The sequence below is a fragment of the Spea bombifrons genome, chromosome 4 (assembly GCF_027358695.1).
Source record: "Spea bombifrons isolate aSpeBom1 chromosome 4, aSpeBom1.2.pri, whole genome shotgun sequence".
Lineage (NCBI taxonomy): Eukaryota > Metazoa > Chordata > Amphibia > Anura > Pelobatidae > Spea > Spea bombifrons.
This window is the reverse complement of record NC_071090.1, coordinates 61,859,959-61,878,935: the sequence shown is the minus strand read 5'-3', so window position 1 is coordinate 61,878,935 and position 18,977 is coordinate 61,859,959. Positions and strand designations below refer to the sequence as shown.

Sequence of the window (18,977 nt, the reverse complement as noted above, 5' to 3'; positions counted from 1 at the left end):
TTTTTAAAAAAAATTAATATTTTATTCTAATGTATCTTCCTTCTTTAAAATATCACCGGTATGGAAAAATAAAGGTTGTCTGTTTTTGTACAGGTACAGTGTAAACTAGAAATTGCTGACATGCCTGCTATAACTGGTATTATAGACAGGCTCCTTCTTAATCTAGTCAGTTTTTACAGACATTATTATTATTATTGCTGCATAATGAGTGCTAGAAAGACATTGGTTTTAATCTGAAAATTAAAACCATCTTTGCACTGGATGCAGTTAAAGAAATAACGAATGTATTCCTCATAGGAAATGCCTTGTATGTCAGAATCTCCAGAAATATCGGGTGATACTACCCCATTGGGAAAAGGTTAGTTTAAGGATTTTAAGACAAGACACTTAAAGTATTAGAGTATTTCTTTAGTGAAATAAAGCTTTGTATATTTATTGTATGTATGGAAGGGGCAATGATTTGTTATTGCAAACTGTTGTACAGATACAGGTTTGTTTTTTTTATACTGCTTGCTCATCACAATCAAGTACCTGATCAATGTTTCTGACGTATATCTAATTCATGGCTGCGTAACTCCAACTCTTAAGGGCTGGAATTATGTGTGTTCCTACCTGAAGACAAGTAGTTTAATGCGTTCAAACAGGAATATCCAAAAAAGCCGTGACTTATTTGAGGCCCTCGAAGATTAGAACTGTGCACCACTGCTCTAAGTTATACTAATGTTGATAACATGACATCCTTAAGAAAAAAATAACCGTAAATTAAATATTTTATAAACAAAATGACTGGTTGTAATTTTTTCTTCTCTACACCGCCTTACCATTAAAGTGATGATAATGTAAGGAACAATCCATTCCGTTTTATAGGATGTATACATTCTGCTGTCTGCTGAATGACCACTCCCCCTGCATTCATGCACAGAAAGAGCTTCCATTGATTTCACTGAGAGCAGTTTCCCGATATTATATATATATATATATATATAAACGTATCCTTATAATATAAACTGAAGATGCTTGGAAATTTAAGGCTAGCCTTGAGCTGGGTAATTGGTCGTGCTTTGGCCCGTCTCTACAGAGAGTTAGCCTGGCTTTTGGGCAAGTTCTGTAAAATATATTCAGACAGTTTGCCCAGCTCTTAGAAATAACATAAGTGGGTGTTTTACATATTTATTGTAAAATATAATATTGCAAATTAACAGTAAGATTGTTCATTAATGTGATCTGCATCATCAGTAATGTCAGAGGTGCTGTACAGTGAAATGTTTGCAGATGGCACTCTGAGCTGTGGGCTTAAATATAAAATATTAAACACAACCCATTTGACTGGTAGAAGTAGGCAGGCGAACTGCCAGAATTGGTTCAGAAGTGTTATAACAAAATGCATTTGGCACGTGGTCCATTCCCAAAAGCGTAACAGGCACTAATCTGCTCTGCAGGCACTAAAATTCCGCAAAAGATGAAGTATGTAACATACTAATAATCGTCTGACTGAGACAGAGGAAACAAAGCTGCAAAATACCCACCCAAGATCCACCGTGGGTATAGAGCGTCTATTAAAAGCACTGGATGTAATACACATTTCCTTTAAATCTCTATGGGCTTGATAACCGGCCTTCTGATGTGCCTCATGCTTGATCCTAGCTCGCTTGGTTTGAATGGTGCTAGTCTGCCGTACGGCCGGGGCAGAGGAAGAGCACTTTCAGCGTCTGGTATATAGGCATTTGGACGTTGCTCTGCTGTTGTGTAAACGCCACTGGGCAGCAACTGTTGATTTTCCTCTTCTTGTATCTGCAAGAATTGAATATTCACACTTCTCAGACGTCGCATTGTTTTATTTGCTTTTCTCATTTCAGACGTGGGGTAGGTGAAGCTACGAGACGCTCACATTTAACGGAGCTAAACATTGTGTGGGTTACTAAACTATTAACGACTTTCTAATTTACTTTGGCCGCGGTAGTTTTACAAAGATTTGGTGTAAATGTTGGGTAAATGGCAGACACAAATTCCTTCCCATATGGGATGAATAACAGTAAGAGCAATACATTGGATTATTTTAGTTTATGTGCTTTGTTTATATCTTTTTTAGTTTCCTCCTCTGTTTTGACAGTTTCACAGACTAACTTTACCAAAGGTTTATATGAGGCCTTTCCTGTCTCCAACACTTGAGATTGTTGATAAATGGTAATAGCTGGGGCTGGCTGGCTGGTACTTCACACTGAGAAGGAAGTGTTTACGCAGGCAGATACAGTATCTCATGGAGCCTGACACTTCCTTAAAACCACTACATGTACTTTGGAACCATGATATTTTTGTTTTATTAAAATTGCAACTGATGAAGTGAATGTAGTGTAAGGGAACAGGGGTCCTAGACATGGAAGAGTCCTTTATAAAGCAACACTTAACCATACATCTTACTCGTAAGAATACATGGCAGCGATTCCAGACATTTAAGTCATGTGAAACTAAAGCATATGAATCATTTCTTTTTAAACGAGTACAGGTGCATTGACCTACGTGTGTCAGAGAAGGAAATATTTGGGGTGCTGATGAGTCTGTATAAACTGCTCTTCTGATGCAGAGTGATAGAAGGTGCAATCTCCATAGCAACCAATGGAATGTGCTTCACTTTTAGCACATCGCATCAGAATTGCTCGTTAGTGTTGCACAATATTCCCATGTCTGTTACACACTTACTTTAGCCTTCTGTTCTTTGTCCAGGCGGCGTCTATGCTCGTCCCGCACTATTTTCTCCCACTCCTGATCCATTTCGTTGCAGGGTGGCAATCCTTCATCCAACCTTTTGTAACAAGTTTCCACAAACCTATCCTTTTCTCTAGCCTCATGTTGAAGTTTTATGCAGTTAGCTTGCTGCATAGACAACTCCGCAATGAGTGCCATCATTTTCCGATTAGTGTCTTTTATCATCTTTCTGAGCTCATTCATCTAAAACCAAAAAAAACACATACAATAAACTGCATTTATAGGGCATTATTTGAAGCAGCCTCTTCTGTATGATACCATTATATGGATGAACCAGCAATGTACACTGTGTGCGATTGCACCTGGATATGCATTTCATTGGTGCTGAAATTGTTTTATATAAGGAATAACACTGACCTTTTTAGCAAGGGCTATGGTGTCCTCCTTGCCGCTCTCTGTTTTCTGCTGAAGTTTGTCTGAAAGTTGTGAAATATGTTCATACAGAAAGTCCTTTTCCATCAAGCACTGTTCCTTCTCTGTCAAATGCAATTCCAGCTGATTTGGGACAACAGTTAAGATACAGATTGTTGATTAAATAACCATCCCCTTCTGCATACCTATCATATCTGTCATATCTATCATACCCTATGTTGGAACTGATTGTGTTTTCTCCCTATTTCTCTTTGTCAGAGGGGAACAGAGAGAAGTTAGAAGAGAAAAAAAAAGTGCACATCATTCTAAAGATCACTTTACTATACCATAAATATTATAGTTAATAAATATACATTCTATGTATTCAGAAACAAATCTTTAACCTGATAATCTTCCTGGTGGTTGGACCACTTGAACCTTTTACCTGTAATATTGTATAGCTATACCCTGAGTGCCTGAACAGGCCCCATTTCACCTTTTCTTCTCTAACATCTAAGCATAGTTAGTGCTTTTTAAGCAAATACATAGTGGTTGTCAGCACAGGTAATACAGGGAAATTGTTATACTGATCTGATATTGTCTTAACATGCTTGGACTTCACAGGTACCCTGGTATTAGGCCCTACAAACATATTGGGCAAGCCAGTGTGGGCTTAAACTGCATCCCTGGTTCAACAGAAGGAACAAGAGACAAGCTAGAACTGGTTGAAGCACTCTTGCTAACTGGGTCATTTGTCTTTAGAAGGCAAGAAGTCTCATTTTATACAGGCCAGAGTCTGGCCTAATCCATCTTAACTCACTTCTAGCCTAAAATACTGCACAGAAGTAGAATTTTACTCATGTAAGTCTTCAACTTTATTATTTTATTATTATTTTTAACAAAAACATACAAAGGACAATATATGGACAATAGATTAGTGTGAACAGGGAATGAAGAAAGAACAAAACAGAAAGGAAAAAAAAAAACGAACAACAAATACCCATCATCCCCGATATTCCCCCCGACAGCACTGTTACCCCAGTATTACTATATTCTAAACACACAAAGATTATAGTATTACTAAATGAAAGAAAGCAATGTATTTACTTACATTATAATTGCACTGCCTCATTTTAAACATTTCTACTAAATAACTACTTCATTATACTGCATAACTCTAAAAAATCTCTACTAAATACTGCACTGCACAATACTGCAAATCTCTACTAAATAACTACTACATTGCACTGTATAATTATGTGCTTGTATGTAATATTTATCATGTTTTTGTCACATGTCACCTAGTTTATCAGAAAACTTCACAGATATAGATATTTGAGTACCCCAACAAATCAGTTTACGTTTTTGTTTGATTTTGGAAACTCCATTTGGCATGATATTTTAAGTGTTTTTGATGCAGCATGGCTGAATTCTCTTTTGGAATAAAAAACAAATGTTTATTTTTGTGAATTTGTACCCTAAATCTATGACTGCAGTAAAATAAGCCTCTCTTAACCTCTCCCCTTCCCAACTCTAAGTGTAAAATCAAAGTCAAACAAAAATTGACCCCAGCTGTCTTCTTTACCTCTCTCTGTCTCGCAATCAGTGTAAAGCAGAGATAGGTTGCATTCGCTGCCAACGCCAACATTACATGGCCAGCGCATGCACGGCAGTGGCTCCTATTGGTTGCTGCTGCTGGTCCGCCTTGGTCTCCAAGCAGCCATCAGCAGCAGCCCTGGTGCTGAGTAGCTTCTCTTTAAAGATTGAGTACTTTGTCAGTGACTAAATTACTTGCAGTATGTTACTCTTACCTCTTCAATTTTTTTCATAAGTTCTTGAAGGGTAGGTTCTCTTCCTTTTAATAGGCGAATCCGGTTTTCTGTTTTGGGATTCTCTGCCTTCTTTTCCAATTCCTGTATTTGGTCATTGCACTGAGAAAGCTGTTAAATGAAATGCTATATAATTAGAACATATGATTATCAATGAAGGTTGTGACCCAGTGTCCTTTTTGTTAGGCAGATATGGCATCCAAGACTAATTAATACTTTAGGCTTGAACAGGATCGTCTACAATGTTTACTACAAATTGCTGAAGGAAGGTAGTTATGGAAGTAATGAATTTTTATTGTTATGTTAAGAGATGATTTATTATTTTTGAGCGTTCATCACTCTGAGTATCTCACATAAGCGGCATACAGACCAAACAAACGACATTGTAGGATCTGCATCCCCTCTAGATTGTAAGCTTGCGAGTAGGGCCCTCGTTACCTAATGTTTGTTTTAGTCTATCAGTACTAGGTTTGTCATACCCCCAATGTATGTATCGTAAGAAGCGCTGCCTACATTTTGGCATTAAAGATAATAATAATTCTTAGACTATCCTACACTTTGCACATGAGATTTTTTAGGAAACAACAACTAATCTTAATTCATAATTATAGTTTGAATTTAGAATTGTTGTTTAAATACCACATAATTTGGAAAATCAGCACAATTCTCCTCAAAAAGGGGTAACAACGTTATACAAGTCTGAGTTCATTTTGAAGCTAATAAATAGTTTTTTCCAGTGGACATTATTTTCCAGAAGCTACAAAATGGAAATAGAAAATAATGCATGGAACAGAAGGAGGGATTGTAAGTGACAAGAGTCAAAAGGATTCAGCAGACAAGTGTTCTTTATTAACATGGCCAACTCAACACTGAACATCTGCAATGTATGGTTAATGCTAGCTTTATAGTACATTTGTTCTGTCAGTTTAAGCCACTGGTACATGGTTCTTTTTTAATTATTATTCATATTGTCATTTTACAATTGTCAAGGAAAGATACTAGATTGGGCACAATCTGGGCAAGTAAAAGGTGTAACCAAAATGGGTAAAGGATCTATTCACTGAAGCATGGGACTCCAAACGTGACTGTGTGAATGTGTGTGCATATATGGGTAAGTGTACAGCTGCCCCTGACCATCATCACACCCACCCACATCATAATTCATAACCCCCAACCACCATATTTGCATATTCATACCTCCCACCATCAACATTATATTCCTCCGCACCATCATTTTCATCAATGCTTTGCATCAAAATCATCCCCTTACATTTCAATACCAGTATTTCCCCTTCCTACCCTCTCTCAGAATGCACCAATTCATATTTTTGTGTGTCCCCAGCCGAGTCTATCAGTATGCCTGCCCGTAGGTCTGTGGTGTGGTCTTGCTCTGTGTGTTTGCCCATCAGTGTTGCACCATATATGATGTCATATCCAGTGTGACATTGACTGGCAGATGTGCAGTGGATAGGAGACCTGTGCCTCAATCAACCACTGTTATGGCTGCGACCACAGCCACACATATTAGGATGGGCAGCCTCAAGACTGGCCCAGGTGCGTCGGCTAACTGGGAAATCTCCCAGTACTCCGGTCCAGCCCTGCCATCTGGGCAAGTGGCTGTGGGATGGATAAAAACTTGTGGTGGGCCGGATGTGGCCCACGGTCTGTAGTTTGGAGACCCTTGCACTGAAGAGAGAATGGTGTTTCAGTCCATTAACCTCATTATTCACCATGAAGATCCAACCTCAGAAGTTCTTCACTGGTTCGGTATAATATAAAGTTAAATCAATGAGCTTTCTCACTATCCTCATCAATTAAATTATACATTATGCAAGCGGTGCTCATTCTATAGTGCCATTCTATAGTAATACTTACATTATACAGGTTCAGAATTAATTAGTCTCTGCATTCTACTAACCTGAATTTGGAGAGTCACAAGATCTGATTCCAATGCATGTTTGTTTGGCAGGCTTTTCTCAGCCTGTTTAATCTGCCGCTTTTTTTCTTTACGGTTCATTTTAAGGAATCGAATCTTCTCATCCAGTGCCATTATTTCAATATCCCCTTTTCTGAGAAGTGTCTCTTGAATGTTAATTTTCTCATGGAAAATGCAGACCTCCTCTTCTCTCTCAATAAGCTGAACCCCACTGTGATATGCACAAAATGTCAAATAGTAAATATTTTTACCATTACGGTTATGCCAATGCAACTTATATGGACAATATACTCCCCAGGTGCTTTCATACTGCGTGGTTATCTTATTATGACAACTGAGTGTTACGTATAAAAGGTGATGTGTGGCTGGTGTTTTTCGGGTGTTTCCAGACAGCTTTAAATATAGTCATCATTTTTTCCCTAAAATACTTACTAAAATAGTTTTTTTTTATATATCCAGACATAAAACACTTTCACTTTAGTAATTTCAACATCAAGTGTTCAAGAGAAAAGTTAAGCAATGTGTTTGTTTACTTTCTAGTACTCATTTCCAGAAGTCAAAGAGTCCATATGCGGCACATTCTCTGGATGAGAGAGGCCTGTTCAGTTCCTTTATTCATTCATTTGTTGCCCTCCATAGTTAACTGTGAATACCGTCTAACTGCTTTTATGTTCTTACCCCCACCAACACACCATTAATACACTACCTGCATGGGAAGCTCTTTAATGACTCCATTATACACTTTTGTAGCGATCTTAATTTTCAGCCAATTTTTTGCAGTTCTTTTGTCTTTTTGGAAATTATGCTTTTAGGGCTGAAGTTTAAGATCACAAATTTACATCGGAGTTACTGAATTTGTCAGGAGTATCTTGCAAACTGCATGGGGCACTTGCCCAAATTTATCGGAGCCAGTGGAGGTGGGAAAAAGGAACAAAAAGCGACTGGTGATTATTTCACTTATTGAATTCTAGTTGGCCTATGTTGCAATAGGTTCAAATTACATATATTCTACAGGAAGCCCTTTAATCCTGTATAGCTGACTAGTGGCAGTGATTCCAAATCCCTCCTCACCTTTCATTTCTGTTCTGGACAGCAGTTTCATACTTCTTACGAAGCTGCACCATGTCTTCCTCGGCCTGGTTGATCATATTGGTCAGACGGCCAATTTCCATTTTTTGCTGTTCCTTGGTTTCTTTCATTTCCTGAAGGTAATGGCTTACTCTGCCGACTTCCTTTCGAAGGCTATCACGAATCATGTGATTATTGCTCAGCTTTAACCTGGTCTTTTGTAGCTGTCTATAAAGACAGAAAGTATGTATATAACATTCAACTTTCATTGGCTGCAGGTAGTGAATTGCCATCTGTGAAATGAAAGCATGCTCATATCTGGGATATCTAGAGCAATATAGCAATTAGAAGACAATGGGACTGCAACACCCAGATGCTCAGTCAGGGTCACAAAAAGCATATCTGTCTCATGTGGCCTGCTGCATCGCTAAAAGGCTCATTTTAGTTATTTATTCTTTTATTTTACAAACCTGTCTTTGTTTGAAACATTGGTTCTTAAGATCTCTATTTCATTTCCAAGAATTGTGAGCTTTTCACGCAGTTCTGCGGCTCGCTGGTTGGACATCTGGATTAGACTAACGCACTTATTCCTCTCATTGCGTAGAACATCATACAACTTGGCAAAATCTTTTAGTCTATAAGAAGGAAAACATCAAATTAACGTTAAACCGTCTAACCTGCTGATAGTCTTCTGACTTCCCAACTTTACCTTTTATTAATGTCTTGTGTTTTCTTCTTATGTTCTCCAATAGCCAGATCTCTTGCTTTGATTTCCTGCAGGATTTGCTTATATCTTTGCTGTTTAAATAAATAACCATATGCATTAATATTTAAACAAAACCTTGTGCTTAAACTTCACAAAATTTGAAATAATCTTCATACTATGAAAGTAATTTCATTACGCATTATTATTGAAATAAAAACATCTCTTTACAATTGTATTCAGGTTGGAGGTGGTGTTTTGGTCTCAATATCTTAAGAATCATAAAAGTATTTTTCTGTATTAATCAACAGTTCTAAGATTGAAACCATTTGTAAAGGCACAGCAAGCTTCACAAGAGATCTTTTTATTGACGTATAATAAAGCATACGTCTTCCTGCATGGAAGTATAGTGTTTTCACATAAACCTGACAAATAAATACATAATTGATTTAAAGACCATGGATTCTTGTAACGACTTTCAAAAGTTATATGTTCTGAATATACAGAAACAAACAATTGCTCCAGAAGGTCTTTAGCCTAAATTCATAGTAGCTCTGAATACTGCAATCTACCAAATGCGATTTACAAATCAAGTACTTAATGTAAATGTAACATTTGAAAATGCCATTAATTCTATCATACTGAAGGATGGAAAGTGTAGATATTAAAGTGGGTTTTTTTTAACAGAATCATTACCTGGGCTTTTATGAGGTCTCTGGATTTCTGTTCCCTCTCATCAGCTTTGATCTGCACAAGCCGCGTTAGGTTGACTAGCTGCTCCCTGCGTTCCCCCTGCTCCTTCACCAGTTTCTCTTCTTCAGAAATGCATTTTTCCAGTTCGCGGACCTCCGCCTCAGTCAGTAATTGCTGCATTTAGATTGTAATTTTTATACGGTGCAGGTGACCAATTAGCCTAATGTACATGTAACATTTTTGTGCATATAACAAGGACTTTAGATGGAGTTTATTCATATTAGGAGAGAATTGGCAGGAGAACTCTAGTTTCCACTCTCCCATTTCACTGTTTATTCAAAAGGGATAAAACTGCCAGCTTTCTCGAGCTCTGCTGACCCTGTATAATATATAACTCAATGTGAATAAAAGATAAATACCTAACTAGTGGTGTACAGAAAGTGCGGCAGATTCACCCAAGATAAGTCTCAATTAATATCTTATAGAACAGAGATAGAAAAGTGAAAAATGTGTGGTCAGCATTATTTTTCCTTTTCAGTGTGTATATGTTGTTGGTAAGTGTGTGCATGTGGTGTTAGCATGTATGATGCGGTGTGTGGCATTAGCATGGGCGTGTATATCAGCATATAGTGTTTTATGCTGTATTGCCATAATAAACATCCTTTCACTGCAGACTAGGGAATAATAAATGAAAATAAAAACATTATTGGGGAAGAAAACAAAAACCACCAAATTTGTCCCTGACATAATGTTTACATTATGTGAACATTAGTTGAATTGGTAAACTATTTTTGTAATACCCCTCCAATTAATTTACAATAACTATTAACCTTCTAACTGCCAAATACTGGAGAACACCTTTGTTAAATATACAGTGCAAGTATTGCCAACCTGTTCTGCCAGTTGTCTTTTAATTGTTTCCACTTCTTTGTGTAGCTCTTTCCTCCTTTCCATAAGCGTACCATTTTCTGGTGACAGAAAATTGTCTAGCTGCATAACATAAAGCAACGGAACACAATGATTAGACAGACTGCTGCTTACGAATGGCAGATATTAAAATTAACAATATCCCCTTCATATTTTATTTAGCTTGAAGAAGAATTCGTAATACATAGACATTATATTCGTCTCACAAGTGATGTGAAGGCTTGTTTTTTATACTGTAGCTTCATTTCACATTAATATAACCATGCAGGTATTTGACGGAACCATAAGCAAGGCTCAATGAGATCACTCACAATAGCTTTCGGGGTGCAAACACATGTCATATATATGATATTTACAAGTTACCTCAGCATTATTTAGGACGTCACAGAGTACCAGGGAAACTTCTAAATATTATTAGTAGAGGTACTCATCTGGTGCTCTGGTGATCGTTTACCGCACCCCACCAAGGGTGCAATTCATAAAAAAGGAAACACGTCATGATGAAGCTATTGGTTACAGAAATATTTCCAGTGGCTATATCACTACATACCTCTGCTTTGATCTTGTCATACAAGGACTGAGTTTGTGCTAAAGCATCATTTGCTGACTTGAACTGTAACTCTGCTTTCTTGATGTTCCTCAGCTCTCTGTCTTTCTCTCTGTTTTTACAAGTGAGGTTATCATGCTGCGTTTGCTTCTCCAATAAGGTGTGACGCAAGTTCAGATCTAATGCCGCTCTGTAAAGGTAACATGAATCGGCCCATAAACACATGCAAGAATAAAGGCGTTTTTGTACATGAAAACTGTTCACTGTATTAATTTTTATGGAGGTACTTACAAAAACAATTAAAGAGGCACTGTACCTGTTACACTACAACATCCACTCAATGGCTGAATTTCCAGCCATTTCCACACAGTCAGATTCCTAAAGTCAAGTGTCCAATCACACATGCAGAAAGAAAGGATGTTAATCTATCTTCCTGTATTTCCTAGAAGCCCACACAGAACTTTATGGCATTGTTAATAAACTAGACTTGTTTTTTTTGTCATATCATATATTTCGGTTTATCGCATAAAAACCACTTTGGGAAGTGAAAACTTGTAACCAATCGCATAAAAGCAAAATGCTAATACACAGCATTTTCTGAGAGGGTGGTTTGTGGCATAATATACGCATGTGGTTTATTAATCTTTGGTGCTGAATTAAGCCTAACCACCAGCCTTCCCATCTGCCCCACGATCGTTCTTCTGAGCACCAGCATATGAGATCATATCCCTGCTCTCTATCTTTTAAGGATGATGCAGTTCAAAAGTAAACTACGGATGCTGTGCTGACTCGGCACTGCCCTCCATAGTGTGAATGGTCCTGTTAAGAAGATCAGTGATTTCCCTTTTAAGCAGTGGCATTACAAGAAGCCTGATTACCCATAATATGGTAGAGGAGCTGCTGCCCCCTGGTCATGTTGCCCTAGTCCTAATCAGCCTATAGCAGAATACACCACTGGTTATAAAGTGCAGGCAATTATATATATATATATATATATATATATATATATATAATGTTTTAATTAATACCATTAGTGCATAGTGAGTATATATTTATGTACAGCATGAGAGGATAGCATCCCAACATATGAAAGGAATCCTCGTGAACCCACATGACCCACAAATGATATTCTTCACCTTTCTCCCAAAGCCATGGCTTCGTCTTCTTTGGAAATCTCAAGCAGTTTTGTCAGATGGTTGAATTCTCGCTCTTTATTTTCCAACAAAATCCTTTTCCCATCTACCTCTTTGATGGCTGCTTCTTTCTCTTCCATTATCTTATTGATTTTCTGTTCTACCTGTTTCAGGCTGTGGTTTAGGTCTTGGCACTGTTCCTCCAGCTGTAGTTTTTCTTTCTCTGTTACCCTAGAGTAAAGAAAAGCCCAGTTAAATAACACGAACAAGCCAAAAGCCCAATGAGAATGTGTAGACCTGGCTATTATACATACACAACAATGTCTAAAACACAGCAACCAAAGCATATGGGAATATTTACTCTTCCAACAAAATCAAACCTTTGAGCTCTTATGAAGTAATATAAGCTAGTTATGGGCCAAAACCTGGATCTTGAACTCTTCGCACTTTATCAAATCCAGAGCCACCTAAATAAAATGATTCCTTGAGTAAAACCGGATATGTGGAATACATAACTGCACTTGTGCCAGGTATTTTAGTGGAAATTACCAACAAAAGAAAAATACATTCTTTGCAGGGATGCAAGCAATTTACTTTCTAATTAGTACATGTTCTAAGCTTAGTCAACATCCAGGCAGATCTAGGCATAATGGCTACAAATCTACAATCCACTGCATATTAAGATTATGTCTATTATCTCCCATTATATTGACTGCACATCTGTGTTATATAATGCAAATTGCCTCCAAATTCCATACATTATCTTGCGGTTAATCTTCTCCATGTCTTTGCCGAGCTGCGCAGGTATATTATGGATCTGTACAAGTTCCTCCTGGAAATAGAGGTCAAAATGAAGTCAGTATACAGAACTTACACTAAGTCAACTGTTTTATGAAACTAAGCTTACTCAAGTAAGGCAAAGAAAACACAGAGCAAAATGACAGGCTTTGGTTGCAATTATACCTTAATGAGTAACAGGAGTAAATATAGCAATAATGTTGTTCTGGTGTATAGATGTGTATTACATGACATTGGGAATAATTTCAGTATCGTAAGAAACAGCAAGAGACATGGTATCCATATACTTATCCTGGAAAATATGCACAGGTAACAACAAATGTGGTGAGGAAATGATGCCAATTGTTACTTATAGATTGATAATACTCAATAATATAGTGTTAACATTATTTTTTTATTTAAGACACTTCAAATTATCTAATTGCCGTGTTTGAAGATAATAGTATAATAGATAATGGCATTGTAGTATATATTAAGCTGCGTGGTTTTGTCAACACATTCAACACAGTCCAATACTTTGTAAGATTTTTTGTAAACCATAAGTGAGATAGCGTTCCTAGTAAAGAAAAAAAATGTGTGTTTGTACAATTGATGAAGGTAGCGAGAGAGTCAGAGAGCAGTATGCGGGCATTAGGAGATCAGCTTCTTTTGTCAAAGCGACCATTTCGTAAATCCTGAACTACACTGTGTACATTGTGCGTATGTGAAATCTTGCTTTAGGCAGAAGAAGAATTTCATTTTTGATGCTGCATTTTGATAATGTCTGATTTTTACTTCAAAAACAAATGTTTCATTTGTTTCAGATTTTGGGGAATAAACCTTATAGACAGTTGTTTTAATGTTCCATTGGATATTAATGTGGAAATTAATGTGTTTATAATGACAGGCCCACTTGTGTCCATTTCTGTATCGCATTCTATATATATACGGAATAATTTTACTTAGCTGACTTGTGACATAAGGAGTAGAGACTCAAATCAGATCTGTAGTGTGAGTCTAGTAATTCTCAATGATATTAACACATGTACCCTATATGCATCCTACACAAAAATAATACACCCCAGAATATACACAATTCAGTGCAGACACGGTTCACACATCCCCACATCCCACAATCACATACTGTGAGACTTCCCCTACCTGATCTATCTTTAATATTCTCTGACCTTTAAATCATAAATGAAGGGACTTTTGCTGAGGGTGAATCTGGGCAGGAAATCATAACGTAAATTTTAAAGTGATGAAATTCTTTACAACATACATTTAGCAATAATTTCCTGCATTATATTGCTTTAAGACTGAAGACTGTTTATTGCTTACTTGCACAAAGCTGATGCTTTTAGGGGTTATTTGTATGCTATGCTCTGATGTGCTTCTCTATTCCACAAACATTTTTATAACCAAGTGAAGCACCTGAATATGTCTTGAGGTTGTTTCAGCAGTCTATGAAATTGCATACAGAATAATAATTTCACTCCAGAAAGATATTGTTGTTCCTTCCTTAAACAACATGTTTCATTATGGTGTGTACTGACTTCAAGTACCGTGTCTGCGGAGTATATTTTTTCTGAAAACCAAAAGCACTTTGCTTCACTCAACAAATGGTGCTTACCAACTTTTAAATCCTCACAAAACATGTCCATCCTTGTTTGTATCATACACGGTTCATATGGTATTTACACCAGGGGCTACCTGTTATTCTACAAATGTAGAACTATGACTAGTCAGTAAAGATAAAAGATTGCTCCTACTTTTACAATTTTCTGCTGCTGCAGTTTCTTTTCTAGCTCTTTCTGTTCTTTCTGGATCTCCCGTTGTTTATTTTCCACATCCTCCTTCAGAGCTTTTATTTCCAGCCTCCTCTGGGCATTTTCTTTTTGTAACTCCTCACTGCTTTCTTTCAGCAACTTGGCTCTTTTTTCAAGCTCCTAAAAAGCCCAAAAATCATTTTCAGCAAATTGTATAATCTCACTAAACATCATTAACCACACAAACCGGAGCAACTGCCATGGCAACCAATAGGATATTTGAACCCGAGTTGCTTTTTACTATAAAACCTTCAACGTCTGTAGAAAAATATTTTTTCTGTTTGAAAATATTTGAATATTAACTTGTTGTGTACTGTGAGAAGTATTATGATTTTTCTGTTACATCATTTTTTAACTGGGCTATCGTTCTAGGTTTTATGGTAACTGTATTGTCTTTTCGGCTTACCCCAGCTTTTGGGATTCGTTCATACTCTCTCTCCAGAAGACTTTTCTCCTCCTGTAGACTGTAGAAAAAAACATTTGGGGGAAAAAAGTTAAAAAATGTTTAAGGATTTGCATATATTTATTTGTTTATAGATAAAATGTCTATTTTTGTATGTATATATCTTTGAGAAAGTATAGAAAGCACAAAATGTTTCTGGGGCACCGTCTGCGGACTTAACTCTTCATATTGTTTTTATGTCTGGTCGTTAATAATATAGTTGTTTTTCATGTTTAACATACTTCTAGTTCCACATGGAGAATGATGTTTGGGGATTTATGTTTACCAGTGATGGGTTTTTCTCTTGTGCTTTATATTTATATACCAGAAAATGCAGAATAACTAAATTCCATACTACGTATTTTCTGAGCCTATGGAATGGATACGGACATGTTGTGGTTATACTTCTGTTATAGTTTCTCTGTATTGTTCAGCATTTTGATATGTTCTAATGTATAATTACTGTGTATTTGTTAAAACTATAATGTTGTACCTGTGTTTGGAACTGTATCATTTTGTATTTTAACCATTGTTTCCATTTCTATGCACAAGCACATCTCGGTATAAATGTATTTTATTTTGCTCGTTTTATGGTAAATATTGAATTAGAATTAACAAAAAGAAATGGATTTGAATTAATAGCACACAGCTACTGAAAATGCCCCAGTTTTCTGGTGAGGGAGAAGATAGGTAGCCTTCACTCTAAACATGATTTCAGTGGTCCTCTTCCTTGCTGGGAAGGACTAAGACGATCTGGCCATCCTGCAGGCCTTCTGGCTGTGGAGAGTAGGAAGGGGCAGCATTTCCCATCAGGTGTGTGGCCTCAGCAGAAAAGAAGAGGGGGGACCTGGTCATCACCGTGGCCTTAAGGCACTTTGGCACTAGGGAAACTTTATTTTCTCCTCTACAGTGGAGCCACTGAACCTCAGGGCTTCAATAATAAAAACACAAACATTTTGTGCTGTTTCAGATTCCTGTCTGCAGACATTCCCCTTCTTGGTTCCTAAAATGTGCTATCTTGCTTCTAAACACTACATTCCTATGTCCAATGGTGAACCCCTACTATAATAATAATTCAACCCCTGCTACCCATCATTTGTTTTACACTAGTCATTGAGGGGTTGAATAATACAAAAATACTGAGGCTTTGGCTCATAGCAACATGTAAGGCTACTGTGACGGAAGATAACACACAATGCCCTTTTGTGTAACCAAGTAAGTTCATGAACTTTATCCATTAATGAAATGCCAAGCAAAAGCAGCTTTACGAGAATGTTCCTGAGTGGGAGATGTATTTTTGACCTTTATCTTCACAACTAATTAAAGTGGGTAAATTCATTTTGAAATCGTAATGGCTTAGATTACTCAATTTTTCACAGCAATTAGCGCATAATTTGGCTCGGGAAACGCGTCATGTGTCATAGCTATTAGAAAAGGAGACATTGCAATTACATATGTCATTTAAAAGCGTTAAATTTCATTTGACTCAGATGTCAGAACCAAAATAATGCCATCTGGGACTTACTCCATTCACGGGGAAAATTGTGTATAGCGCAAATTGATACTGATTCTAACGGATTGCATTCATTTTTCTCTCACAATATTTAGCAAAACATAAATAAAAATGAAATACTGTTCAGAAAGATGGTTTGTTGAGAAACGTAGGAGAATGAGATATCCTACGGGCTAACAAAAACATTGAAGCCCTGAACTACTAATGCTTCTTAACATACACCTGCAGGTTTATTACATTGCCTGTCTACCTTAATGTCATCAGAAATAATTGCTCTCAAATCAGTTTTCCTAGGTTCTAAGCTCCATGGCAGCAATTATTCTTTATATCTAAGGTATTTTTCACAGAATCAGTGCATTTTTTTTCATTTATCAACATTAAAATGCAGTTGGCACACCCAGTTTGTGCATTTAGATATAACACAATCATTTTTGCTGTTGACTGATCGGCATCTACATGAATTGGACATAACCTGATATTTACTCCAGAATACAATCCAAAATTCTTACTACAGCCATATATAATGCTTTGGTGGTCCTGGCCAAACCGTCATTAGTTCATATATACATTATCTAATTACTAAACATTACAGAGTTTATATACCGCCTGCCCTCATAACAACATACACTCTAAAGTCTTACCTATAACTTTTGTGCCTGACATTTTGTTGTTTCAGCATAATAGAAATTCCAAAGTACAAACCACAAGTGCGTGAATTACGGAACCAAGTGACACAAAAGGTTTCTGTAACCACAACTAACATTTACCAAGAACCTGATACATTTCCCCAAAGAAAAGTTAACATTAGAGAACAGTGTTTAAGGCAATGATACTGTTTTTTGGGGCAAATAACTACGTTTAGAAATCTCGTGATCATTAAGGGGCACTCCAAAGCCCTATCCAGCCCCACTACCAAAGAAAGTATATGGGTGTGTAAGCCAAGCAAAATGTAATCTTTTTGGCAAATGAATGATTAAAAAAACTGAAACAGCAGGAGAACAGCACAGCTATTGGGATAATTACTGATAATGAAAATGTGCTGAAAACAGAAACATTTGAATATTATATGCTACAATCACAGTGCAAAAGGAAATATTGGCAGTAAAATGGGTCGTACTGAAGAGCTCAGTGCCTCTAAATGTGGCCCTGGCACAGGATGCCACCTTCACTACAAGTCAGTTTGTGAAACGCCTGCCCTGCTAGATTTGCCCCGGTCCACTAAAAGTGCTATTATTGTGAAGTGGAGTAACAACAGCTCCCCATGCAGACTCACAGAGCGAGGCTACCAAGTGACAAAGTGCGCAACGTAACAAATTGCCTGTCCTCAGCATCACTCACTACAGAAGTCCAAACTGCCTCGGGATGCAACATTATCACAAGCACTGTGCATCAGCAGCTTCATACAAGTCGAAAATCACTATACGCAATACCAAGCCTTGGATCTAGTGGTGTAAAGGACCCCCACTGCACTCTGGAGCAGTGGAAACATGTTCCCTGGAGTGATTAATCACACTTCTCTATCTGGACGTCTGAGGGATAAATCTAGGTTTGCCGGATGCCAGGAGAACGCTGTCCACTAGAATACATAGTGTCTACGAAAAGTTTGGTAAAGGAGAGATAATGGTCGGGGGCTGTTTTTTAGGGTTTTCCAGGCTCCTTAGTTCCAGGGAAGGTTAATGTTATTGGAACAGCATTCAAAGACATCACAGGAAATTATATGGTTCCAACTTTGTGGCACCAGTTGGGGAAGCTCCTTTCCTGTTCCAGCATGACTGTGCCCCAGTGCACAAAGTCCATAAAGACATGGTTGGATGAGTTTAGTGTGGAAGAACTTGAGTGGCCACACAGAGCCATGAACTTAACTGCATTGAACACCTTTGGGATAAAATGGAATGTTGATTGCGAGCCAGGCCCTACTGTCCAACATTAGTGGCTGACCTCACAAATTACTTGGCTGAATGGGCACAAATTCCTGCAAACACAAAAATCTTGTGAAAAGCCTTCCCAGGTTGGAGGCTGTTATGGCTGCAAAGGGTTGAGGGGTCCAACTCCTTATTAATGCCCATGCTTTTGGAATGGGTTGTAAAGCAAGCTTGTTGCATTTATTATTACAGGTGTGATGGTCTGGTATACACTTACTTTTGATCATATAGTGTAAGAACCATTCTGTCTTATACTATATTAACAGACACATTCTTAAGCAGTCAATATGGTTTTGGCCACAATGTAAAAGTTACTCTGGATGATAGCAATTATACCAAGAGCCTCCATCCTCAATGTCTCCAAACAAAACTCTTTGTCATCGCAATAATATTCTTCATTCTCCATTAAAGTGTTGTGGCACAAATGATGTCAACGTTATGTTACCCATAGCTTGATATTTGTGTAGCCCACTAAATCTAAATACAACAAGGAATTGACTCATTCTACCAAGCATGTATACTACAATACATTCTTGTTTGACAG

At 37.4% G+C, this 18,977-nt stretch overlaps 1 protein-coding gene across 1 annotated transcript in view; it reads right to left on the bottom strand.

The window, feature by feature from the left end:
• Positions 1–1,158: 1,158 nt before the first annotated feature.
• Positions 1,159–18,977, bottom strand: part of CCDC146 (coiled-coil domain containing 146) — a 37,957-nt gene continuing 20,138 nt past the window's right edge. Inside the window, exons 5-19 of the mRNA XM_053464378.1 lie at positions 14,963–15,020; positions 14,500–14,676; positions 12,709–12,782; positions 11,954–12,181; positions 10,821–11,007; positions 10,235–10,333; positions 9,347–9,517; positions 8,657–8,745; positions 8,418–8,582; positions 7,951–8,175; positions 6,862–7,090; positions 4,926–5,054; positions 3,121–3,258; positions 2,698–2,946; positions 1,159–1,791 (exon numbers count right to left, since the gene is read on the bottom strand). Of these exons, the coding sequence (XP_053320353.1) occupies positions 1,588–1,791; positions 2,698–2,946; positions 3,121–3,258; positions 4,926–5,054; positions 6,862–7,090; positions 7,951–8,175; positions 8,418–8,582; positions 8,657–8,745; positions 9,347–9,517; positions 10,235–10,333; positions 10,821–11,007; positions 11,954–12,181; positions 12,709–12,782; positions 14,500–14,676; positions 14,963–15,020 (2,422 nt within the window). The 3' untranslated portion in view covers positions 1,159–1,587. The remainder of the gene's footprint in view (positions 1,792–2,697; positions 2,947–3,120; positions 3,259–4,925; positions 5,055–6,861; positions 7,091–7,950; positions 8,176–8,417; positions 8,583–8,656; positions 8,746–9,346; positions 9,518–10,234; positions 10,334–10,820; positions 11,008–11,953; positions 12,182–12,708; positions 12,783–14,499; positions 14,677–14,962; positions 15,021–18,977) is intronic.